The sequence below is a fragment of the Polypterus senegalus genome, chromosome 3 (assembly GCF_016835505.1).
Source record: "Polypterus senegalus isolate Bchr_013 chromosome 3, ASM1683550v1, whole genome shotgun sequence".
NCBI classification, from domain to species: domain Eukaryota; kingdom Metazoa; phylum Chordata; class Cladistia; order Polypteriformes; family Polypteridae; genus Polypterus; species Polypterus senegalus.
Genome location: NC_053156.1, coordinates 250,637,865 through 250,659,188, shown reverse-complemented (window position 1 = coordinate 250,659,188; position 21,324 = coordinate 250,637,865). Strand labels below are relative to the sequence as shown.

The 21,324-nt window shown below is 38.1% G+C and overlaps 1 protein-coding gene across 2 annotated transcripts in view; it reads right to left on the bottom strand.

Moving 5' to 3' along the window:
• greb1 (growth regulating estrogen receptor binding 1) overlaps positions 1-21,324 on the bottom strand; it is a 184,012-nt gene that overhangs the window by 89,647 nt on the left and 73,041 nt on the right. For both annotated transcript variants that reach the window (XM_039748922.1, XM_039748923.1), the window contains one exon: positions 2,003-2,185. In XM_039748922.1, coding sequence (XP_039604856.1) covers positions 2,003-2,185 — 183 coding nt within the window. The remainder of the gene's footprint in view (positions 1-2,002; positions 2,186-21,324) is intronic.

Below are 21,324 nucleotides of genomic sequence, written 5' to 3'. Positions count from 1 at the left end.
GGCATTATTATTAACAATGTACAAACAAATATAACCATCTTATGGAAGCTTCCTTAGAAAAAAACAGTAGCAGGCCCGTAGTTAGTGCAAAAAAGAGACATGTTTCTAAGCACTTACAACCAAGCTCAAGAATAAATATTCAAGGTGGGGCGGAGGTAATAGGGTTTTCAGAAAAGGTACATAGTAAAAGAAGGAGAATTCTTGACACTAAACATAAGGGACAGCACTTCATGAATTAAGCAATACATAAAAAAAGCTTTATACACCAATTAATATGTTGCCTAAACATGAAGAAGGGATACCAAGAGGGTAGAATTAGTTAAAGGAAGCATATTTCTTATATGCACCAAGGGGACGGTCATGGGAAACAGATAAAGTATTAATGCCTTGTGCTTGCTGAATGAATAACATGAGACTATCTGTCTCGCTAGCAATTTTGAACCAGAAAAGCAGGGTTAATCAGACTGATAATCAAAGTCAGTAATGCTTTTCTCATTAAACCAGTATTATGGCCAGAATTTCTCTTTAGTATTTTAGTGCTACGTTAGAAAACTACAATAGAATTTAAGTAGATATTTAATGGGTTATTCAAATATATAGAGTAGAGTCTAAAATAAAAAGAAAGGTACTAAAGTAGGGGTGGCGAACTCCAGGCCTGGAGTGCAGCATGTGGCTGCAGGTTTTCATTCTAACCCTTTTCCTAATCAGTGACCAGTTTTCACTGCTAATTAACTTTTTCCTCATCACTTTAATAGATCTGTTAGAAGAGTTCAGCCCTCTAAATTGATTCCTTCCTTCATTAAATGATAGCCAATCAGAAATGAGATGTAAAACGAGCTAACAGATGACCAGCTAAACCGGGGCTTCAAACTCCAACCAGTTTCACTCTGATCACTTTCTTAATGAGATGCCAATTCTTGCTGTTAATTAAACCCGTTATTTAATTCCATGGCTTGTTGCTGCTCTTTTTCTGCCACAGCACACATTTTGAAAACTGTTGTTTCTCTGTTCTTTCTAAGAGCACCATCAATATGTTTTGGTGACCTGTGAGATCAACCTTACCAAGATCATCACATCTCTTTAATTTCAGATATTGTGTAATGGGCACAGGGGAGCTGGTCATGTGGTGTCTTGTTTTGTGTCTCATTATTGTTTGGCTGCTAATTAAAGAAAAAGAAACAACTATGCGGCCTGAGTCAAGTTAATTAAAAGAAGTAATCAGCAGCAAAAACTGGTCACTAATTAAGAAGATGGTAAGAATGAAAACCTGCAGCCACTGCAGCACTCGAGGCCTGGAGTTCACCACTCCTGCTAAAGTGTGATGATTTTTTCAGTTGCTAGTGTAACGTAATAAAATACTAAATCTTCATTTCAGAAATTTTTATTGCCCCCCCCCCATGAAGTTTTGCCAATTAAAGGTATCATTAGTGTTAAACATTAGATCTGATTTAGGAGAGCCCTTTCCAAAACAGTTCTGAGTAATCTTGGCCATTAATATTGTAGTCCAAAAATTCCTGAAAATGTCAGGAAAATGTTGATGATGTTTATATGTTTAGAAAGACTAACAAGAACTTCCTAAGGCTCTGGGATTCCACAATACCAGAGTCAGAGCCATAATATCTAAATGTTGAATGTTTTACTTGTAGCAAGTGTATGCTAACATTACTCAAAGTTATTGTCTGCTTTTTTTATTTTTATTTTTTTTTTCATTTTTTTATTTTTATTACTATTTAATTTAATATTGTTTCTTTGTTTCAGTATACTGCTGCTGGATTATGTGAATTTCCCCTTGGGATTAATAAAGTATCTATCTATCTATCTATCTATCTATCTATCTATCTATCTATCTATCTATCTCAACAGATCTAAAATTCACTGAGATGACGAGTCAGAGCAGAAACATATATAAAAATCTCTTTATTTGTTCTCAAAGGGCTGCATTAATATAAGGTTAGATAGGTTAGACAGTCCATGTATAAGTAACAAGCATCAGTAATCTTACCTGTTCCTTTCCAGCAGATCAGAGGACCCTTTACCAGAGTACCCTGAGCATTTCTGATGAGAAGATACCTTAAGTGTTTCTGTTTCTTTGGCTGAGTTGTTAATTTAAGATTTATGTGATTTGAGAATTCTGTGAAGTAACGAAAGCCTTTCTCTCCACATCCAACACAGTTACCAGAAAAACCTTAGAATCAAACACAATAAAATATTTTTTATCATCAAAGATATCTAGGTGTTCATTTTCACACAACATTCCACATACCAGTTGGAGTGACCTGAGTGCAAACCAAGTCTAAAATTATATAAAAACATTTCAGCAGTTTTTGTTCCTTAATTGAAAGTGATTTTGCCATACTCTAATACACACATACAGTACATTGACGTTCAGATATGAAAAACTCTGTTCCATAAATTAATTTTAATTATTTGAGCCACCAAAGATAGACAACATGACAGGCACTTAGAAAAAAAGTGTCATCAAGCCACAAATGATTAATATACAGTATATGACTCAAGTGCTGGAAGATGACACTACTAAACGCTGTACTTACCTGTTGCATATAGTTTTTTCTAAATTCATTTTTCAAACTCTGAATTTAATGCTGAAGTTTAAAGTGTTCTGCTCTTCACTGTCAAATCTTGAATTGTATAATGAACAAGTGATGATTTAAATGATTAAGGGTGGCGCAGGAAGAAAATGGGAAATTTTGGAAAAAGGTGTTGGCGACCATGGGGTGTTGGCAGTTGTTTGGGACATCGTTTAGAACCCATTGCCATTAGTTATGATGGAGCAGTGGTGTGGTGAACAATGAGTGTTCGCTGTGAAAGCCTTTTTTAAGAATGGTGACAGTGTGGTTGCTGCGCAACAGGGAACTTTGTTAAGGACTTCATAATTGTGACTCATCTGCTCATGCGATTACAACTTGGGTGTGTAATTTTGAAGAAACTGTGGTCATCGCTGGTCGTGTGAAAAGAATGGACATAAATGCCATCAACTCAGACAGGGAGAGGCAAGTTTGTTGATGAGAACATCGCTGACAGAATAGAATTGAATGATAAAAAAGTACTTTTCTTCAAAACATAAAATGAATATTGAATGAATATTGATTACCATCATTAATTGAATATCCTTTACAATACATTTCATCATTAAATGTATTTGTAATGTGTTTATTCGTGCATTGAACGTCAAATGAAAATTTCCCATTTCCCTGCACCACCCTGTATAAGAGTGCGCTCAAACTGTCCATTAATTCTTGCTTTCTTTAGTACTAACTGAATGGGAAGGGGGACAAGAAGACTGTTATTTTCAAATAATTTCAATTTTAGAAGGTACACATGAACATGGAAAAATCTCCCAAAGTTGGTAATGTAAGTTGTACTTACTCTTTGCAAGGGATGTGACTTCATGTCATTGAAAAGGTTATATACTAAATAAGCTATGCCTTAAAAAATTAGGCAATAAGTGTGGTGATTTCAGATGGATATCGTGAAACAGATTGCACAGATTCATAGACCAGCTCTCTTATCATTACCATCAGCAATCAGAGCTAATATAGATTTCTACTATTATAGAATTAATCTTGCACATTTGTAGCCTAGAATACAGCTGCACAAATAATAATGCCCTTCTTAGATGATTCCATCCAATACAGAGAATGTTCTTTGTTTAAATCTCTTGCCAACACCACTCTCCTGGCTCCAAATTCTTTTTAATGTGGCACTGAGTCCTCTCTTAAATTACAACCTGGATATACTTTCAGCATACCAAAGCATAACTAGGAAACATTTTCAGTTCAATTAGAGACTCTAAGGGACACTGAGGGTACATCTGTAGAGCTCCTCAAGCAGCCCAGGTGATCTCAGAGAAGGTCACTTGCCTGAATTATAATTCCCAGGTAAGCCTGGGAACCCTAACTTTATCTTGAAAAGATATAGAAAACTTTAATTTCACATTTAGTTTTGGTAGAACTTAATTTTGATAAAAGTTTAATCCGAATATGTGCTAAACTTATTACACAGTTTTTTTAAATATGGCACATTCACTTCCAGGGATGGATCAGTCACCCTCCATAAACTGAAGGAAAAAAACTGACATGATTTTGTAATCATTTCCAATGCATCATGGCTTTATATTGTTTGTGTGCAGCTTTGTGCTTCTTGGTAAGTAAAAAACGGGTGCTATCCTGAAATATCACTGAGCTCTTCTGTACTAAGAAACATTCAGGGAAATCCTAGATGAACAGATGATTTGATTAGGAACTACTTATAATCAAATCAGTTGGTATATTGTAATGGCATATAACCATAGCATTGCATGTGACTTGGAATGTCAAAATTATAGTCGTCTTCTTCTCTGACCTGCCTATCCGCAGCATACACTGCAAAAAATGCATATGCAAAAACTAGACAAAAAAACTTTAAATGAGAGTTGTTTTGCTTTTATTTAGCAAGAAAATCTGCCAATGGGGTAAGGAAAATTTACTTGACAAGATTTCTCAAACCATGCTAAATAATTGTAAATACAAGTTTTTTGACAAGTCAATAATTCTTACAATAAGGAAAAAAAGATTTAACGTCATGATATAAGTACTTTTCACTTGCTTAGATTTCGTTTTTTGCAGTGTATTCCTCCAACCCCTCCTGTCGATACTCCCAGGACGGTCAAAGAGGTAATCCGTCTAGAATTTTTTGTATAGATTTTTATCTTGCATCTTTCAATCTGGAACATACAGAGTTTCCACTCCAGAGTCCATCTACTGTATATTGATTAGCTAGTCATCCTTTAACAGATTGCTCAGAAAACCTGTAAAGGATCCAAATTTTGATTCAGCTCTTTGGTTCATCTCTTGACCATAGGTGAGGATGGAGATGCAGACTGACTGGTAAATCAAGACCTTCATTTGTGGATTTAGGTTCCACTACACCACCACCACCTGGCACAACATAAGTAAAACTACTGCTGCTTCTGCAGTTTGTTGGTCAGTCTCATGATTTCCTCAGTCTTTAGGAGGAATTCTTTTCTGGAAAGAACCATAATCTGAGTAGTGCTAATTCTATTCCCAGCTACATCACATCAACCTGTGAGCTCTTCCAGTGGGAACTGTATGATACACTAAGATGCTCCCTTAGGTTCAAAACTGGATACCTTCTGAACATCAGCTGCACCTTGATATTCTGTCCATGAAAATAAAACACATGAGAGGACATAAGACACATCATTAGAAAAGGATAATACCACTAATGAATGGCCTTGACTTAAAATTCAGTGCACAAGTACATGACTTAAATGATACAGAACAATGGTCTTAGAACCCTATCCTCTTAAAGCACTTTTCACAAGATTCTAAAGGGTAGGCTATCATAAGCTTTTTCCAAATAAAAAAACACATGTAGAGAAGAATGTCATATGATACCTTAAATATCTGTGCAAAGACAAAGAGTTGTTTGACTGTTTCACTACTACAATTATAACAATTTAATCATTATATTCCATAATTGAGTTTCATGAATATTGTAATTAAATTGTACATAGCCTTAAGTGGATCAGGGTAAGCTGAAACCACTCATCGGGTAGGCCTTGGAATGCTAGTTCAGCTAAGCCCAAATGTGGGTTTACCTTCTAGAAGACAAAATATGACGGCAAGGCACAGTGTTAATCAGGAGACAGGCAAGACTTGGATTTAGAATATGAATTGTTAAATTGTAAAAAGAGTTATAAACCCACTTGTAAATTAAACACTTGCATATACACCTATGACACTTCCACAGTATGGCCTTCCCGGCCAGGCACGGTCCCTGGCCATCCGTGACAATCTACTGTATATCTCACACTAGGGCTTTAACACTAGAATTACCAGAGCCTACGAAAAAACTCGTAATTCCGTCCCACCTTAAACTGCTTCTTAAATCCCTTCACACCTCTCCGCCAGCGCCCTTTGTCTTCTAAATGTGCTGATAAAGAGAAGCCGGCTATTCCATCCCCCCACCAATTTAGAACGTGCACGAACTTCTCTCAGCTCATGCCTTGATTGAGTATCTGGGAGTGAAGTGGAGTTTTAGAGTGAAATAATAGATCGTTGTTTGGAACACACGCATTTCATGTCTGTTCCGTTTCTACAGTAATCTGTGTCAACACATTGTTAAAACAGAAACTTTTTTTATATTCTAGTAGTAGATGACAAAATGTAGGCATAAACTATATAATGTATGAAGCCTGAAGTCCAAATAGCAAAGAAACATTTTCACAAGAATAACACAATTGCACTTTTATTCAAACATATAACTGCAGAAAGAAAACGCCGCCTTAACATGCGACATTGACACCACGTTTACTATAGCTGACTCTGTGGTTCAATAGATACAGCCCCCGCTTGGGAATCAAGAGGTCACGGGTTCGATCCTGCGCCCCTCCCTTTTGAGAAGTAAACTGTTCTTAGTCTTACTGTTTTAGAATAAAAACATACATTTGATTTCAGTCTGTAACAGCCGGTGCAATTTATGATCTTTGTAAAGGTTAGCTTTTTTTTTTATTCACTTTTCACTCTCTCAGTCGCGTTCAGAATCAATCCATACAACCCCATCTGACACGGCTGTTTTCACTAAAGACGCGCTATAGCTCTGCAGTGTACCACGATGCATACTAACGCCACCCCCGGTTCTGACACACAAACGCTGGCGAAGCTGCCTTCTTCGTATCTCACCGTCACTTGCTTTTCTTTTTATTCAGTTTTATTGAGTGTTCCTGCCAGTCCCGCATGTTGCTGTATGCTTTTTCTTTTGCACCCCAGGACATGCAGAAGAAAGAATGGTAAAGACCAGTAACTTCGGCGCTATATGCAATCATCAGACACTCCCCATCTGCCCGTGTCGTTCAAACACAGGAACATATATTGGTGTAAAAGTATAACAAAAGTGCACTTTTATTCAAGTGCACTTTTTCCATCGCTTTTCCTGTAAGAAGCAGTGTACACACTTCTCTCTATGCTGTGGTTTCTATTACACACCTGAAAGAAAGACAATATATGTGAAAATATATCCTAATGCAATATTAGCAACAGCGCAGATCGGACTGGCAGGAACACTCAATAAAACTGAATAAAAAGAAAATCAAGTGACGGTGAGATACGAAGAACTAAGAAGCTTCGCCAGCGCCTGTGTGTCAGAACCGGTGGGGTGCGTTAGTATGCATCATGGTACAGCACAGAGCTATAGCGCGTCTGTATTCTGTTTCTATTGTACTCCAGGGCACGCAGAGGAGAGAATAGTAAAGAGCAGTAAGTTCGGCGCTATATGCAATCATCAGACACTCTCCATCTGCCCGTTGTTTTGTTATACTTTTCAATACTTTTTATACTGCTCAAACGGGCATGCTCAAAAAATACACGTGTAATGCCACGAAAAGTGCACGCAGACACTTCATTTCGCAAACAAAACAAGTGCACTTTTATTCAAAACTACCTGTATAACCGAAGAAAAAAGAAAGCAAGATACAGTAGGCGATTGATACGACATCTTGCATGGTGCAATGCTAAGAAGTGAAGATTTTCATTCCGTGCTATATAAAATCATCACATTCAAATATTAACAGTTCCCACACACCCACTTTCGTCAGGTGCTCATTCAGTGTAACAGAAACCATAGCACAGAGAGGTGTGTACACGGCAACAAGTACACGTGTCGTAAATGTAGGAAGGACGGTCCTTGGGTGTGTGGGAACTGTTAATATTTGAATGTGAGAAGTTCGTGCACGTTCTAAATTGGTGGGGGGATGGAATAGCCGGCTTCTCTTTATCAGCACATTTAGAAGACAAAGGGCTGGCGAGAGGTGTGAAGGGATTTAAGAAGCAGTTTAAGGTGGGACGGAATTACGAGTTTTTTCGTAGGCTCTGGTAATTCTAGTGTTAAATATTCTGAAAGGCACAACAGGTTGAGTATCCCTAATCTGAAATGCTCCAAAATGTGAAACTTTCTGAGCACTGACATGATGGAATAAACGGAAAATTCCACACCTGGCCTCACTTGCCCATCTAGGGCAAAAACCAGTGTTCCCTCTAATTTTTAAACTAATCGGCGGATGTGGATAACACATGAGCTGGAGCTTACATTTACTATTGAATTCTTCGAGTCACCTACTAATTATCAAGCACCATGAATCACCAATGAGGGGGATTCAATGGAGATTTGAGAGCATTAACAAAGGGTGAAAGACATGATAATAGCTGCACAAGAGTTCAAAAGTGCTGCTTGGCTCCCACACATCCTAGGAATCACACTGGGGCTGACGCTCTGTCCCTACCAGTTTGTTATCAAGCATCATCTAAACCAAACCTACATGCATTACTCATTGTGTTTATTGCTTATTCTCTGTGTACAGTAAACTCAACCAAAACACAGCATTGAAGGTGAAGACTGAAAGCAAGTTGTTTGTTGTTGCTATTGTTCAACAGCTGATACAATTATTCTGCCAATGCTTCTGTGCAAAAACTTTGTTTCATGTACAAAATTATTAAAAATACTTTTATAAAATTACCTTCATGCTATGTTTATAATGTGTATATAAAACATAAAGAATTGTGTTTAGACTTGGGAACAATCCAAAAATATCTGAAAATCTTCTGGGTCCAGGCATTTTGGATTAGGGATACTCAATCTGTATTTAACTTTGATTTAATTATTTTAACATTTTTCTTTCCTGTTACTACTTGCCCTACATAAACGTATAAAATTTACAAACAACCTGCTCAGACAACTTCATATATCCATTTCTGGGCTCATTTTTTACATTTCACATTTGGGGAGTGTTGGACCCTATATTATTAGCATAGTTCCAGCAATTACAAGAATTACATCTTAATGATAATAACTTTATGCTGGTTAGAAACCGTGGAGGGCAAACATAGCATTTCTCCAAAGTATCAGTAAAATCCAGTGACACATATCTCATTCCAGGGAAATTGTGGGCACTAGAAGCCTAAGTATGTGCTTTTTAAAGTTATTTTATGGAGAGCACTCCATAAAATATGGGCACTCTATAAATATGGGCACCTAAACCATCAAGCAGCTGGTGTTTTAAAAGGGTTTAAGGCAAAGATCACTAGCAAAGCTGTTTGTTGACCTTGGGTCATTTTGGATAGCACTAGACAAGAACCACAAATTTGGACAAGATCAGTTATGTGAATCTAGGTATGTACTAATAGCCACACTCACCAAAAGCGGACAAAGCTCATATTGAGTAGCAAACAGGACAAAGTTTAATGGACAAGCAGGAAAAGTGTTCAAACTGCACTTCTCTACGTTTGTGAAAGGTGCTCTATAAATGCAACTTATTATTATTATTATTATTATAGTATTGGCTTGTTTCAGAGACATTTCTAGGACAGTCACTTCAAATATACAGTCTACTTAGACCACAATGAGAAATCACTGGATGTTTTATTCACTCCCTATCTGAATGCACCTTGTGCATGCTTTTGTGAGAAAATTCTGGGTTTGGTTTACTTGTGATATGTAAGCTGGAATATAACATGAAAATATTTCCATATTATAATATTGCCATCCCTTCACCTACCATCAACCACTACATAAACACAAATCCATGAATATTTCACACCTATGAAGTCATCCTACCCTTTTTATTGGCCTCTTTGATTAATTTAAAAAAAAAAAAAGACTATCTCCATCTATCATTAAGCTACCTTGATGAAACGGCAAAACAGATTATTGTAAAACAAATACATACTGTATACTGTATTGTATTCACAAGATGCATTACAGAAATACTCCAAAGTTACCAAAGTGCAATGTAAATAGCACTGGAAATTCTAAACACCTGATCATTTGCTATGAAATGTAAAGCAATGTTGTACATGTAATCAACACTGTTAAGCATTTGTTTTCATCATTTAAAATCTCCTTAACAGAGCTAGTTGCCATAGACACTGAGAGACATCATACGGGTGAGCAGTATCGTTTAAATAGGTCACAGAGGCAAAACTGAATTTAAAAGTATCTACAGTAAAATGCATACTTGTGCTGCAGAGTGGTCATGCTGATTCATGTCAGGTCACCCTGACACAGTGTCCCAGGCTTCCAGACGGAAAGGCTTATTTTATCTAGCAACTGCTTTGTTACTTCACTGGAATCTCTGTCTTCTAATTTACTCGTGTGTCAGTGATTTATATCACTTTACTACTATAAATGCTGTTTACCTGATGGCTTTTCACAGGAAAGTAGCTTGCCTGAGGTCACAGCTGTCTGGCCTATAACTAATGAGTCAGATTTCCTCATTCTATTAACAGAAAACCTCCACAAATGTAAATAATGTCAAATGTTTGAGTAACCTCCAATGGTGTATCCTGGTAAGATAGACTACACTGCCTTTCCACATCAGTTTTTACCAACATTTTAAACAAACTCTGGAGACCATGACTTTCTAAGTCCTGGCTGCCTGAATGGACAGACGTATTCATTTGGAAGGTGAGTGCTGCTCCTGAAAGACAAGACTGAACAAGCTGTAAATCATAACCTGAGGGGAGTCTCTGATTCAGGTTTAATTTGTCTGAGCTAATCTTCATTCCTGAAAGCATAACAATTTTAATGACGGACTGTATAATGCATGGCAAAATTCACGTGTCATTTGTGTAATGAGGTTCAATTACAACAAATGGGGAATCAAAGTCAATTCATAGTCACTTAAAAAGTTCAAAATTACAAAGATTTTTTTCTTCTGTACTGTATATTGTATAATAACAACTTAATGTTTTTATATGATAATCTGCAATAGCAGTAAGGCAATAAAACTAACCACTGCATCATCACATCATCAAAAATATGATATGTACACGTTAAATATGTATCTATTAGATAGAGATGACCAGCTGGCAAGAGGTGTGCACAGGCTAACATCATGTGTTAAACCTTCAAAGTAGACAAAGTCCTACACTGGCAGGGTCAGACCAACTAGAAAGGAGCCTAAATTATTGGAGAGCACTGTGTTCTTTGTGTGTGACATTCACTGGAAAAATACTGGAATAGTGCAAACCAGAGAGAGAGCTGTTGACAGTTTGGCAATTTGAGTATTGTAGATTCAGATAAATGCAGAGTAACACATGGAATGGCAGTTCTGTGCATGGTAAGGAATTCTGCCTAGGTTTTAGAAGCAGCAAACATTGTGAGATGAAGCTAGAAGGAAGTCCCTGTGCACATCTGTGTTCAAGATGAAGAGAAGACTTGCTGTATTCATGGCAATAACATATTTTGGTTGTAGATTATGTTTGTGCAGGCTCTTTCAAGTTGATACAAGAGAGATTCATGGAACTGATGAAAAATGCTTTACTACTGGTTTTGTGGACAGTGCACCTAAACCAGGAACCCTTTCCATTGGAATCCCAGACATTAAGGATCGTATGGAAAACTCCTCATTAGTTGATGTGGCAGTTATTACAACAGACTATTGTGTTGTGAAGGGAATGTCAGTGTGCATTCTATGATATATGGGCTACTTTTTCATGCTGTTCTGATAGTTTTAGATAAATATAAATGTTGGTATACAGATTCAATCAGAACACTAATTTAGATACCTCGATTTAGCCTCACTGCGGTAGACTGGTGCCCTGCCCGGGGTTTGTTTCTTGCCTTGCACCCTGTGTTGGCTGGGATTGCTCCAGCAGACCCAGTAGTTAGGATATAGCGGGTTGGATAATGGATGGAAGGATGGAATTTAGCCTCAGTCAAACTAACAAAGAGGCAAGACAGAAGGATGTTTTAAGCAGAATTTAAAAGAAGCACTTGTCAATTAGAAATTGATATTACGAATATTTTGATCACATTTTTTGTGTTCAAACCTGCTTAGTCTAAGGTTGGTGTGCCTATTTGTTTTTTTTTCTAAATTTATAACTGCATTAAAATACATTTTTACGTCTTTCTATTTTGATTAATGACATATTTTTTAAGCAGTCTAAATGGTCAGTGCCATCAGTAGTTGATATATTGCCATATTCCTAGTATCAGATTTGTTTTCCTGTTAGTCTGAAATAGAGTTAAGCATAATGAATGCAAGTGAAAGAAACTTTCCATTAATAAACAAGAGAACATATTGCATAACAGACTTTTATTTTGTAAGCATTACCTATAATTGGTATTTGGTAAGGTTGTTTTACCTACGGTATTCTGTCTGCCTTGTCAAATTTGATACATTGGTATGGCACATTACACATCAAGGAAGTGGATATGCTGAGTATCTCATTTAGCTAGGAGTAGATGAGGGAAAGGGGTGTCCTCACCCTGATTTGTTACCTTTAATTCTAACGTTGAAATGAATTACACCTAATTTAGAGTAAGTCAAACAGTAGGCATATTAACTCTGGGAATTCAGCTCCTATTATTATCATATTAGGCTGACCCACCTTTTAAGGCTACCCGACTTTTAAGTTGACCACTTCTTAAGGCAATTCAATATGTAGATCAATTTGATATTTTATACAAACTCATTAATTTGGTTATATTGCATTTGAGCGGTATTACTTTAATACTCGTAGTTTCTGTTATTTTTGTGATGAAATTTAAACTTTTTTTCTATATTGAGGTCGCCCTTTTGAACCCCCCTGATATTTACTACGCAGTGAGGCATTTGTACTCCATCAATATTAATTATTTCCAGAGACATAATTTTGTCTATTTTTCCAGCACATCGCGCACAAAAGCAAGGGAACAATGGGAGCATCAGAACTCTGCTCACATCATGTCGCTTCATACCACAAGCTGCAAGTAGTAAGTCTGTGATAAGCGGAATACCGCTACGCTTTCCACTCACGGGACGGAAGGACAATCCCGACCGCTTTTATATAGTAAGAAGGAAGAAGACGATATCGCACAGTCTGGAGTAGTAAATCATCTTTTACCTGGAAAAACGAAACTACAAATCCCATCATGCATTGCAAAATGGACGGGGCATGTGTGAAACTCCGCGTCTGCGTAGCACTCATGGGACGGAAGGGCAATCCCGACCGCTTTTATATAGAAGGACAATAAATATGTTTGCATAGTTTGGTGCGACCTCCATCAAATACATTGTGCATTACAGAGCTCTCAAATCATTAGATAAGGCAAGCCCTCCATCACAGCAGATGCCCATGTGTGATGGATGATCAAGATCCATGCTATTGACAGGAAAGGGCAGATGGCATGACATGGATACTGCTTAAAATAGAAAAAGAAGAGCCCTTACTAAGACATATCAGATATATGACCCATCCCACTGGTGAACTTCTCAGGTCTATGTGTCATATTGTCCTAATTTTTCATAAATAGGTAATACTATTGCATACTAGGTAAGGTACAAGAGTGAAACTAGGGGTAATTAATTTTGCATTTACTATATTTTGCCTTTTATTGACTCTTTGCGTCTCAGGGAATCATGTGACTAGCGCTACTAATGGCCAAATAGTACTGCTTCTGCTTGCGCCCTTTCCATCTTTTGCTCATCACTGTTTGCCCTTGCTGTCTAAAGTTTTTCAAAACGACATATAAGATTCAACTTACCTTGGTGTATCCAATCATGGCTACTTCACAAAGAAGATCCCGTTCCTCGCTTAGCAGTTTGGTTAAAAAGATTTTCCGACCTGAATGCAGCTCAAAGGAGAACGGCATCTCTCCCTTCATGGCTTTGTTTGTTTAGGAGATGAAAAATTTTGTTGGGGACCAGGTAAATTCCATACACGGCATCAATCTGCAGAATCATACTGGGCTCTGGGCTGATATGAACACCTTAAGGGCTGACTTTGAGCTGTTGCAGAAAGACAATGTCTCTGTTAAAGCAATGACTGACTGCCATACTATGGAAATTGCTGGCATCAATGGGGAGATGGAAGATCGTCAGTGCCACAATAACATTAGATTTATCAGCATAAGAATTGGTAGAGAAGTTAACAATATGCTAACTTTACTTTGTCATCTCTAGCCAAACATTTTCCATGCTCATGCTTCCTTTGAGCCATTACAGATAGGGCACACAGGATTGTATAGTGCGCGGTGTATAAATGATCAAGAGTACCTGACAGTTATTTGAGAATTAAAAAAAATTCAGGACCTCTCCTTTGAAGACCAAAAAATTTACTTTTATCAAGACTTCAGTGCTAGAACGGCCGCTGCAAGACAACACTCTGATCAGAAGGGTGAACTATTTTTTTGTTTTTTCCTACGCATGTCAAGCTCTGTTTTGGAGGTCAGCATGGATTCTACAACACTCCAGCCGAGCAAAGTTTTAGATAACTTCAAATCGCTCACCACCTTTCCCCTGTGATGCTTCACTGGATGCCTGCACCCTTTAGTCCACGATTTTTCCGACCGGAACCACTGTGAAGCTCGTCTAGCTATGCTGTTGCTGTAAATTACTTTTATTTTGTCAAATAATTTTGCAAGGACTGATTATCTCTCAATGTTTTGGTACCTTGGAGGATAATGCTGTGTAGTGATCATCACGGTTTGGGTATTTAGTTTATATTTTACATAATCACTGATCATGATGGTAACATTTTTTTTTCGCATTTGTTTATATTATTATTGAGAATGGTGGTTGGACACATATGTGCAGCCGCTTGCGGTTTGGTAATGGGTGTCATGTTTGCATTAACTCCAATGCTTTGCATCTTTGGGTTGTACACATGTCTGCTTATAAGCCTTTGTACTACATCTCCCAGGTTTCTTAGCACAGATATTTTGTTTCTGTCATGCAGGGTTGGAGGTGGGGGGTTCATGCGTTAGGATCTGCTTTTCTTGATTTAAAGTTATTTGCAGCATGGGGTTATGGTGTCATTTTTTAGGTTAGGGGAGGATTTTACTGAGACATGCTTTTTGAGTTTGCAGGTGAACAGTAGATGCATGTTAGCACGTGAATATCCATGGCTATCTTGACACATCTCTCTGCTTTTCTTCCTCAGCGTCTCTACTGGTCTGTTTATTTCAGGCCATGGCTAACTTGAATATAGCTTCGTGGAAAGTTACAGCCTTGTCAACACCTAGAAAAAGGTCTTGTGTGACTGACGGTTTTCATAGACACTGCATTGTTTTCACATTCTTAATCAAGGCACATTTGTTAAAGCATTAAATGTGATGTGGGCTGTCTCTAAACGTTATATGGTTGTCTCATCGTCATGTGCTCCTTCCTGCAAGTGTGGAGTTGCGATACTTGCCCGACGATTCCTTCAGCTTAAGCTTCTGGCCCCTGAATGTGATTCTAATGGTAGGTACTATTATCTGCTGTCTCAACTTGGTGGTAGGAAGGTTGGATTTATTGTTGTGTTTGCTCCCATCCCTTTCATTACATCTTTTTACAGGACTTGGCTACTCAGATTCTCCTCTTGCATCTCTGATCATAAGTATGCTATGTTACACGTGTTTCTTCCACCTTTGGTATCCCAGGCACCACAATGGAAGTAAGTCCTGCCATAGGGTTGAAAATGTTCGGCACTTGCTGCATGTTGCTCCTACTTTCCTTGCCTTCTGCTGTTTTTTCCCTAGATGCAGAATAGGCATTTGACAGGGCAGGCTTTGCTCAGCCTTTATAAACATGGTTCAGACACTTTCTTCTTCCCCTTCTTATTAATGCCAACATTTCCCCCCTTTTTTGTGTGTTTCAAGGAGCCAGACAGGGCTATCCTCTTTCCCTGATTCTCTTTTTTTGTCATTAGAGCCTCTGGTAGTAAAACTCTGCAACTCAGACAATATCACTCCCATATTGTTTAAAGATATACCCCAAAAAGTTTCATTGTATGTGGATGATGTTTTTCATAACCTTGGTAATGTCCCTGCTGATATTCCCCTGATATTGTACTTGATTTGTTTAATATGTATGAAGCCTTGTCCAGGTATAAGATTAACTGGTCAAAATCTGTTCTTTTCCCACTAAATTCTTCCTGTTACCTCTCTACGATTTCTTCATTAATTCCCTGGACAGTGTTTTTCAAATACCTAGGACTGGACAGCTATACCTGTTTCCAGGAGCATGTAGCTGCCAACTTTTTCTGTGTTCTGAAGGATGTAAGAGACTCAGTTTCTTCTTGGTCCCACCTTCCCCTCTCATTCCTCTGAATCCAGACTGGGAATTATTAAAATGAATTTGCTCCCTAAAGTTAACTTTGTTAGCTCTATAATTCTTCTTTCACCCCATCTAAGTTCTGTCATTCTGTTAAGTCTCTTGCATCTTCATTTCTTTGGAATCACAATAAGCCATGTACTAAACACTTTGATCCAAGACAGTTTGGATGGTGGCTTCTTCCTCCCTGATGTCAAGCTGTACTAAACTGCCTTTACTCTAAGGCTAGTCTCAAGTTGGGTCTGCCCTCCCCAGCATCCTCCTTCCTGGTTGCCCATTGTAACAAAATATATTTTTCCCCCATTGCTCAACTTCATTTCTTTTATTTCTAATTAAATAAAGCCCCTTTGTCCATTTGTTGGCTCATTGTGTCTTATGCCTTTCAGATGTGAATAAGTGTTGAAAAACATTTTGTAATTCTGCAATAAATACCAGAGGCCATCCAATTTCGTCCTCCCTTTGGTGTTAGTCTGGTATATCTGTGCTAAAAGATATATTCAATGAGTCAGGGCTGGAAGCATTCCTTTCTCTTTGACCTAGGCATCCTATCCTTTCCACTTCTTACTTTCTCTACTTGCAACTAATGTCTGTGCTCACAGCTTGTGGAGTTCCCCTATCTTCTCCTCTTCCAATGCATCCCCTCTACAGATTTGCTTTTTTTCTTTCTCATAATTCCAAACCAGTACCTGGTCTCTACTCCCTCTTCTGCAAAGCTTTCCTCAAAACTCTACCAATAATGTCTAATTGGTTAACAATTTCCCCATCCTCTGTATTATGCTGGCAAAGTATCTTTCTAAATATAAAAAATTGCTGTAAAAATCATAATCTCTAGCACACACAATTTAAATTTGTTTAACTGTACCCAACTCCCCGAAGACATTACCTAATGGGACTAGAATTAGATCACTTATGCCTCCTTTGTCCTCCTAAAGTCCCTAAGACTTTTTTACACATGTTCTGGGAATGTCTTCTGGCCGCGGTTCTCAGGGGCTATGTGGCTGAATCCCTCTCTACAATTCTTTCTTTCTCCATTGCTTTGTCCCCTCAAGTCCTTCTCTTTCTAGACCTTTCTTCTCTTTCCTCACTTTCCCTTTCTCTCTCCCAGCAAAGGCTTTTATTGACTGCAACTATTGCAGCTAAATTGCTTTTAGCCGCTTGCTGGAAATCTCCTGCCTTTGTCTCTCCTACAATCTTTATTTTACAGTCTTATCCTTTTTGAACTTAACAACTTTTCTGGCTCTACTATCCACAACTGGCTTCATGCAGTTCTGTTAGTAAAGAGCTGGTTTGTGATTGATCCATTAGGCAGTTTTTTTCTGTCTGCATTTCCTCATTTATTTTTTTGCTTACTTTACTTGCACTATTACATGGTGTGTGTGCAAGTTTACCCGTGGACTTTCTTTTTTTCTCTCTTTTTGTGTCTCAGGTTAAACAGTCGTCTTATAAGGGGTGGGGTGGGTACCGGTGTTTTGTGTTTGTTCTTATATAGACCAAACATCAGTTATTATTCTTGTTTTTTTTTTTTGCTGTATTCATTTTTCATTTTATCAATAAAAATTTGATCACAAAAAAAATCTGACTTGCAACTACCTGGTGCCTGTTTATTTGACTCAGTACCATCAGCTGCACTTGACTTTAAAGACTGGTTGCACATCCATTTTGAACACTTCAGCTAGCCAACGATAAAACAGCAATTTAATCCTTTTCCCATCTGAACTAGTGTGGTGCTGAGGTATCACCCGTTGCATGGCTGCACTCAGGTCCTAATCTGGATCCTGAGTTGGTTTGTCATGTGGTGCGTGCGGCAATGCACTGTATCAGTGCATGCTCCTAACCTCCTCCTCCTCCTCCTCCTCCTCCTACAGTGAAAGTCATATGTATAATGTTTGAGGCTGACAGAAGAGACATGTGAAAAACATTTTTCAAAATAGCAACTTTGCCTCTACTAATTTTAAACAGTCAAACCATTAATAATCAGCATTAATTACTTTCAAGTAATGACTATTTCCTCAAAATCTTTACAGGTGTCCAATCCCTCTTTGGCAGAAAATCTACAAGTACATCCCTGTCACTTTCAAATAATGTACCTGCAATTAACATACCTGTAAATGAAATTTGCATAGATTAACTGCATTTTCTTTGACAAAAGCACAGCACACTTTGCCTTTTGTTGCTCACCTTTCACGTTATAATTCACTTTTTATTGTAAACACTTGTGTCGTATTTCCATGTACTCTCCATTTTCTTAAAATAAAAATGTTGAACACCTTTAGTCTTTCTCCTAGCTTAAAACATGTAGTTCTAGAATAATCTAGGGCCACATCCTTGGGAATTTCTCTAGTACACTTACCTCTTTCTGTTTTTATGAAAACCAAAATTGCTCATAGAATTCTAGATGTGGCCTTACAAGTAGACATCTGCAGCATAATGTTTCTTTACAATCTTTAATCATTAAGGATCAGGTTTATAAAACTTGCATGTGCACAAAAATACGACTCAAATATGTGTATGCCATTTTCCCTGCAAAACTTGAGTTGAGAACTTGTGTATTTTTTATGGCAAATCTTTATACATCTATATGCAACATTTCGGAGAAAGTGGGAAACATCAACACTGTTGATAAGGTACGGAAATGCAGCCAAACCTGCTAAATGACTTGCATGCACAATAATTTATATTACCAAACCATTATTATGTGCATTGACATGACAAAAGTTAAACATCAAATGTGATGAATATTATGTATACACCTTGAAGCCACCAGGGCACGTACAGCCGCTCTTACCTGACACAGACAGGCAGACACAACACACCGTTTATTTACAATTGAGAAGCGTTTCACCCTGCTCCCCATAGCACAGTACATAAACACCAGTGCACAACTGTCAGTCCCTTCTTCCTGTTTCATCTTTCTTTATGTCTTAGCTGACTCCCAGCAAGCTCAGTCTTCCTTCCTCTCGACTCTGGCTCCTAGAATGTAGTGAGACGGCTACTCTTATTCAGGTCCCGGGAGTGTTCCAGGTGGCTCATCACTAACTCCCAGGTTTGCTGGAGGTCCATTACAGGGCTCTGCAGCTCCCCCTGGTGGCCTGCATGGAACCAAACAGGGCTGCACCAACCTAGCCCCCAGTATGCCCTGTGTGAATCTGTGGTACCACAGCCGCCCAGCAGGGCTGCCCTCTAATGTTCCAGGGGAGGTATTGCCTCACCGATGCTCTCTCCATTGGTCTTTCCACTCTGTTGGCATCCAGGCCAGGTAATGGCCATAGCCACCTGTCACAACACTCTATTGTAACTGCATTTTTAAGAAGATCAATGTAGCGTATTTGCACTAAAGAATATACTGATATTCCTCAGTTTATACCAGTTTTCTATTCTCACTTCTCAGAATTAGAAACCAAAGCAATCACTGGTTATCAACATTTGCATAAAGTAAAAACTCAGGCATAATCCACTTCCTGCACACAGAAGGTCATAAATATCATGGTCTACAGCCTTTTCATAGCCTATTGGTTTTACACAACATAGCGCTACTATGCACTGATCCCATACGAAGGGAATGAGCGTTTAAGGACTGTTTGCATTTTTTGCCCACAATGACGACTGGGTTATAACCAATTTAGTTTGCCAAGGCCTGTTCTCTTGGAATAATGTGCTGAGCTGGGCTCTACATTAGAGAACTAGACTGCCTGAAATCTGGCTATATCTGTTTATATCCAGTTTTTAACAATGGTTGGCTTTCTGGCAACGGGACCGACCAGAAAGATCTAAGTGATAAGAATATCTCGACCAAGCATCATCAAGCCATGCTGGAAGTCATAAATTGACTAATGAGGTGTTACATTCAGTTTCCGAATGGTGTGGGTGTATAAACCAATATAAAAGCACATTTAGCAGCAATGTCCTATTTTCCTAACATAATCAGTGCAATTGAAAGCTCTCATATTGCAATAAGGGCATCAGAGAATAAAGCTGCTTTACTTAACTGTACGCAGTGACATTCCATCAATGCACAGGTCATCTGTGATGCTAAGATGAGACTGACAATAGGATTGCTCAAGCATAATAAGGCATCATCAATTACAAATAGCTTTTGCAGATTGAAATCAGAGAGTGTAGATGTGCATTTTCCTCCTCCCACTGCAGTCACACTGTGCCAGTGACAAGTAATCCGCTTCTTCGTCTGAGAGCAGATCTTTTTATTTTTATTTCGGTTTTGCAGGAAGTGTGGTGTAGTGGTTAAGGCTTTGAACTTCAGACTTTTAGGTTTTGGGTTCAAATGCAGCTATTGATACAGACTGACCATGAGCATCACATCACTTCACCTGCATATGCACCAATTGGAAAAATAAAAGAAATGAAGCCATATACAGCTCAAATGTAGTATGTCCCCTTGGATAAATATGTCAGCCAAATACTGTAAGTAAATGTAAATTTCAGTCATGGTGCAGGTGGAAAATCTCAGGAAGCAGTAACATATTTCAGTTCAATATATATACGCTTGTTGATGACATCATTGCTTAGGCCACCAGATAAGAAGTTCTTTGCATGTCTCTGCTTTAGAGATAAGAACTTCCTTCTTGCTTGCTTTTTGTCTGTATTCTCTTCTTGACATTTTCTCACCTCACATGTAAATCTGTTTATAATACATGTACAGTGGAACCTCGAGTCACAATTCGTTCAAAAACTCTGGTTGTGATGATTGTATGTAAATATATATTTTTTAATATTTTTAAGCACAAAAATAGTTAATTATACCATAGAATGCACAGTGTAATAGTAAACTAAATGTAAAAACATTGAAAAACACTGAGAAAACCTTGAACAGAGAAAAATAACATTGCAAGAGTTCATGCTATAGCCTTACAAACCGCTCTCAGTAAACACTTTTTAATGAGTTTTAAGCACAGGGAAAAAAATGGACATTTGAAAAATCCATAATTTATACAAAAACTAACCATAAACAACCAAGAAAACTAACCTTGCATGAGTCAAGTTCTGGCATGAAATAAGTGAGGAGGAACTGGGTGGAGAGGAGATTACAGTTTTGAGGTAAAGTCTGTGACGATGTGGGTTCACTGCATGGTCCCATCTCGCTTCCAGGAGCCCTTAAACCTATCACCGTCTGTAATGTTACCGATGAGCACGACAGTAAGGCACTACTGTATAATGGAGCAATCGGATGGTGCAAAAAGTGCCAAGTGCTTTTATTAAAATCAACAAAACAACAA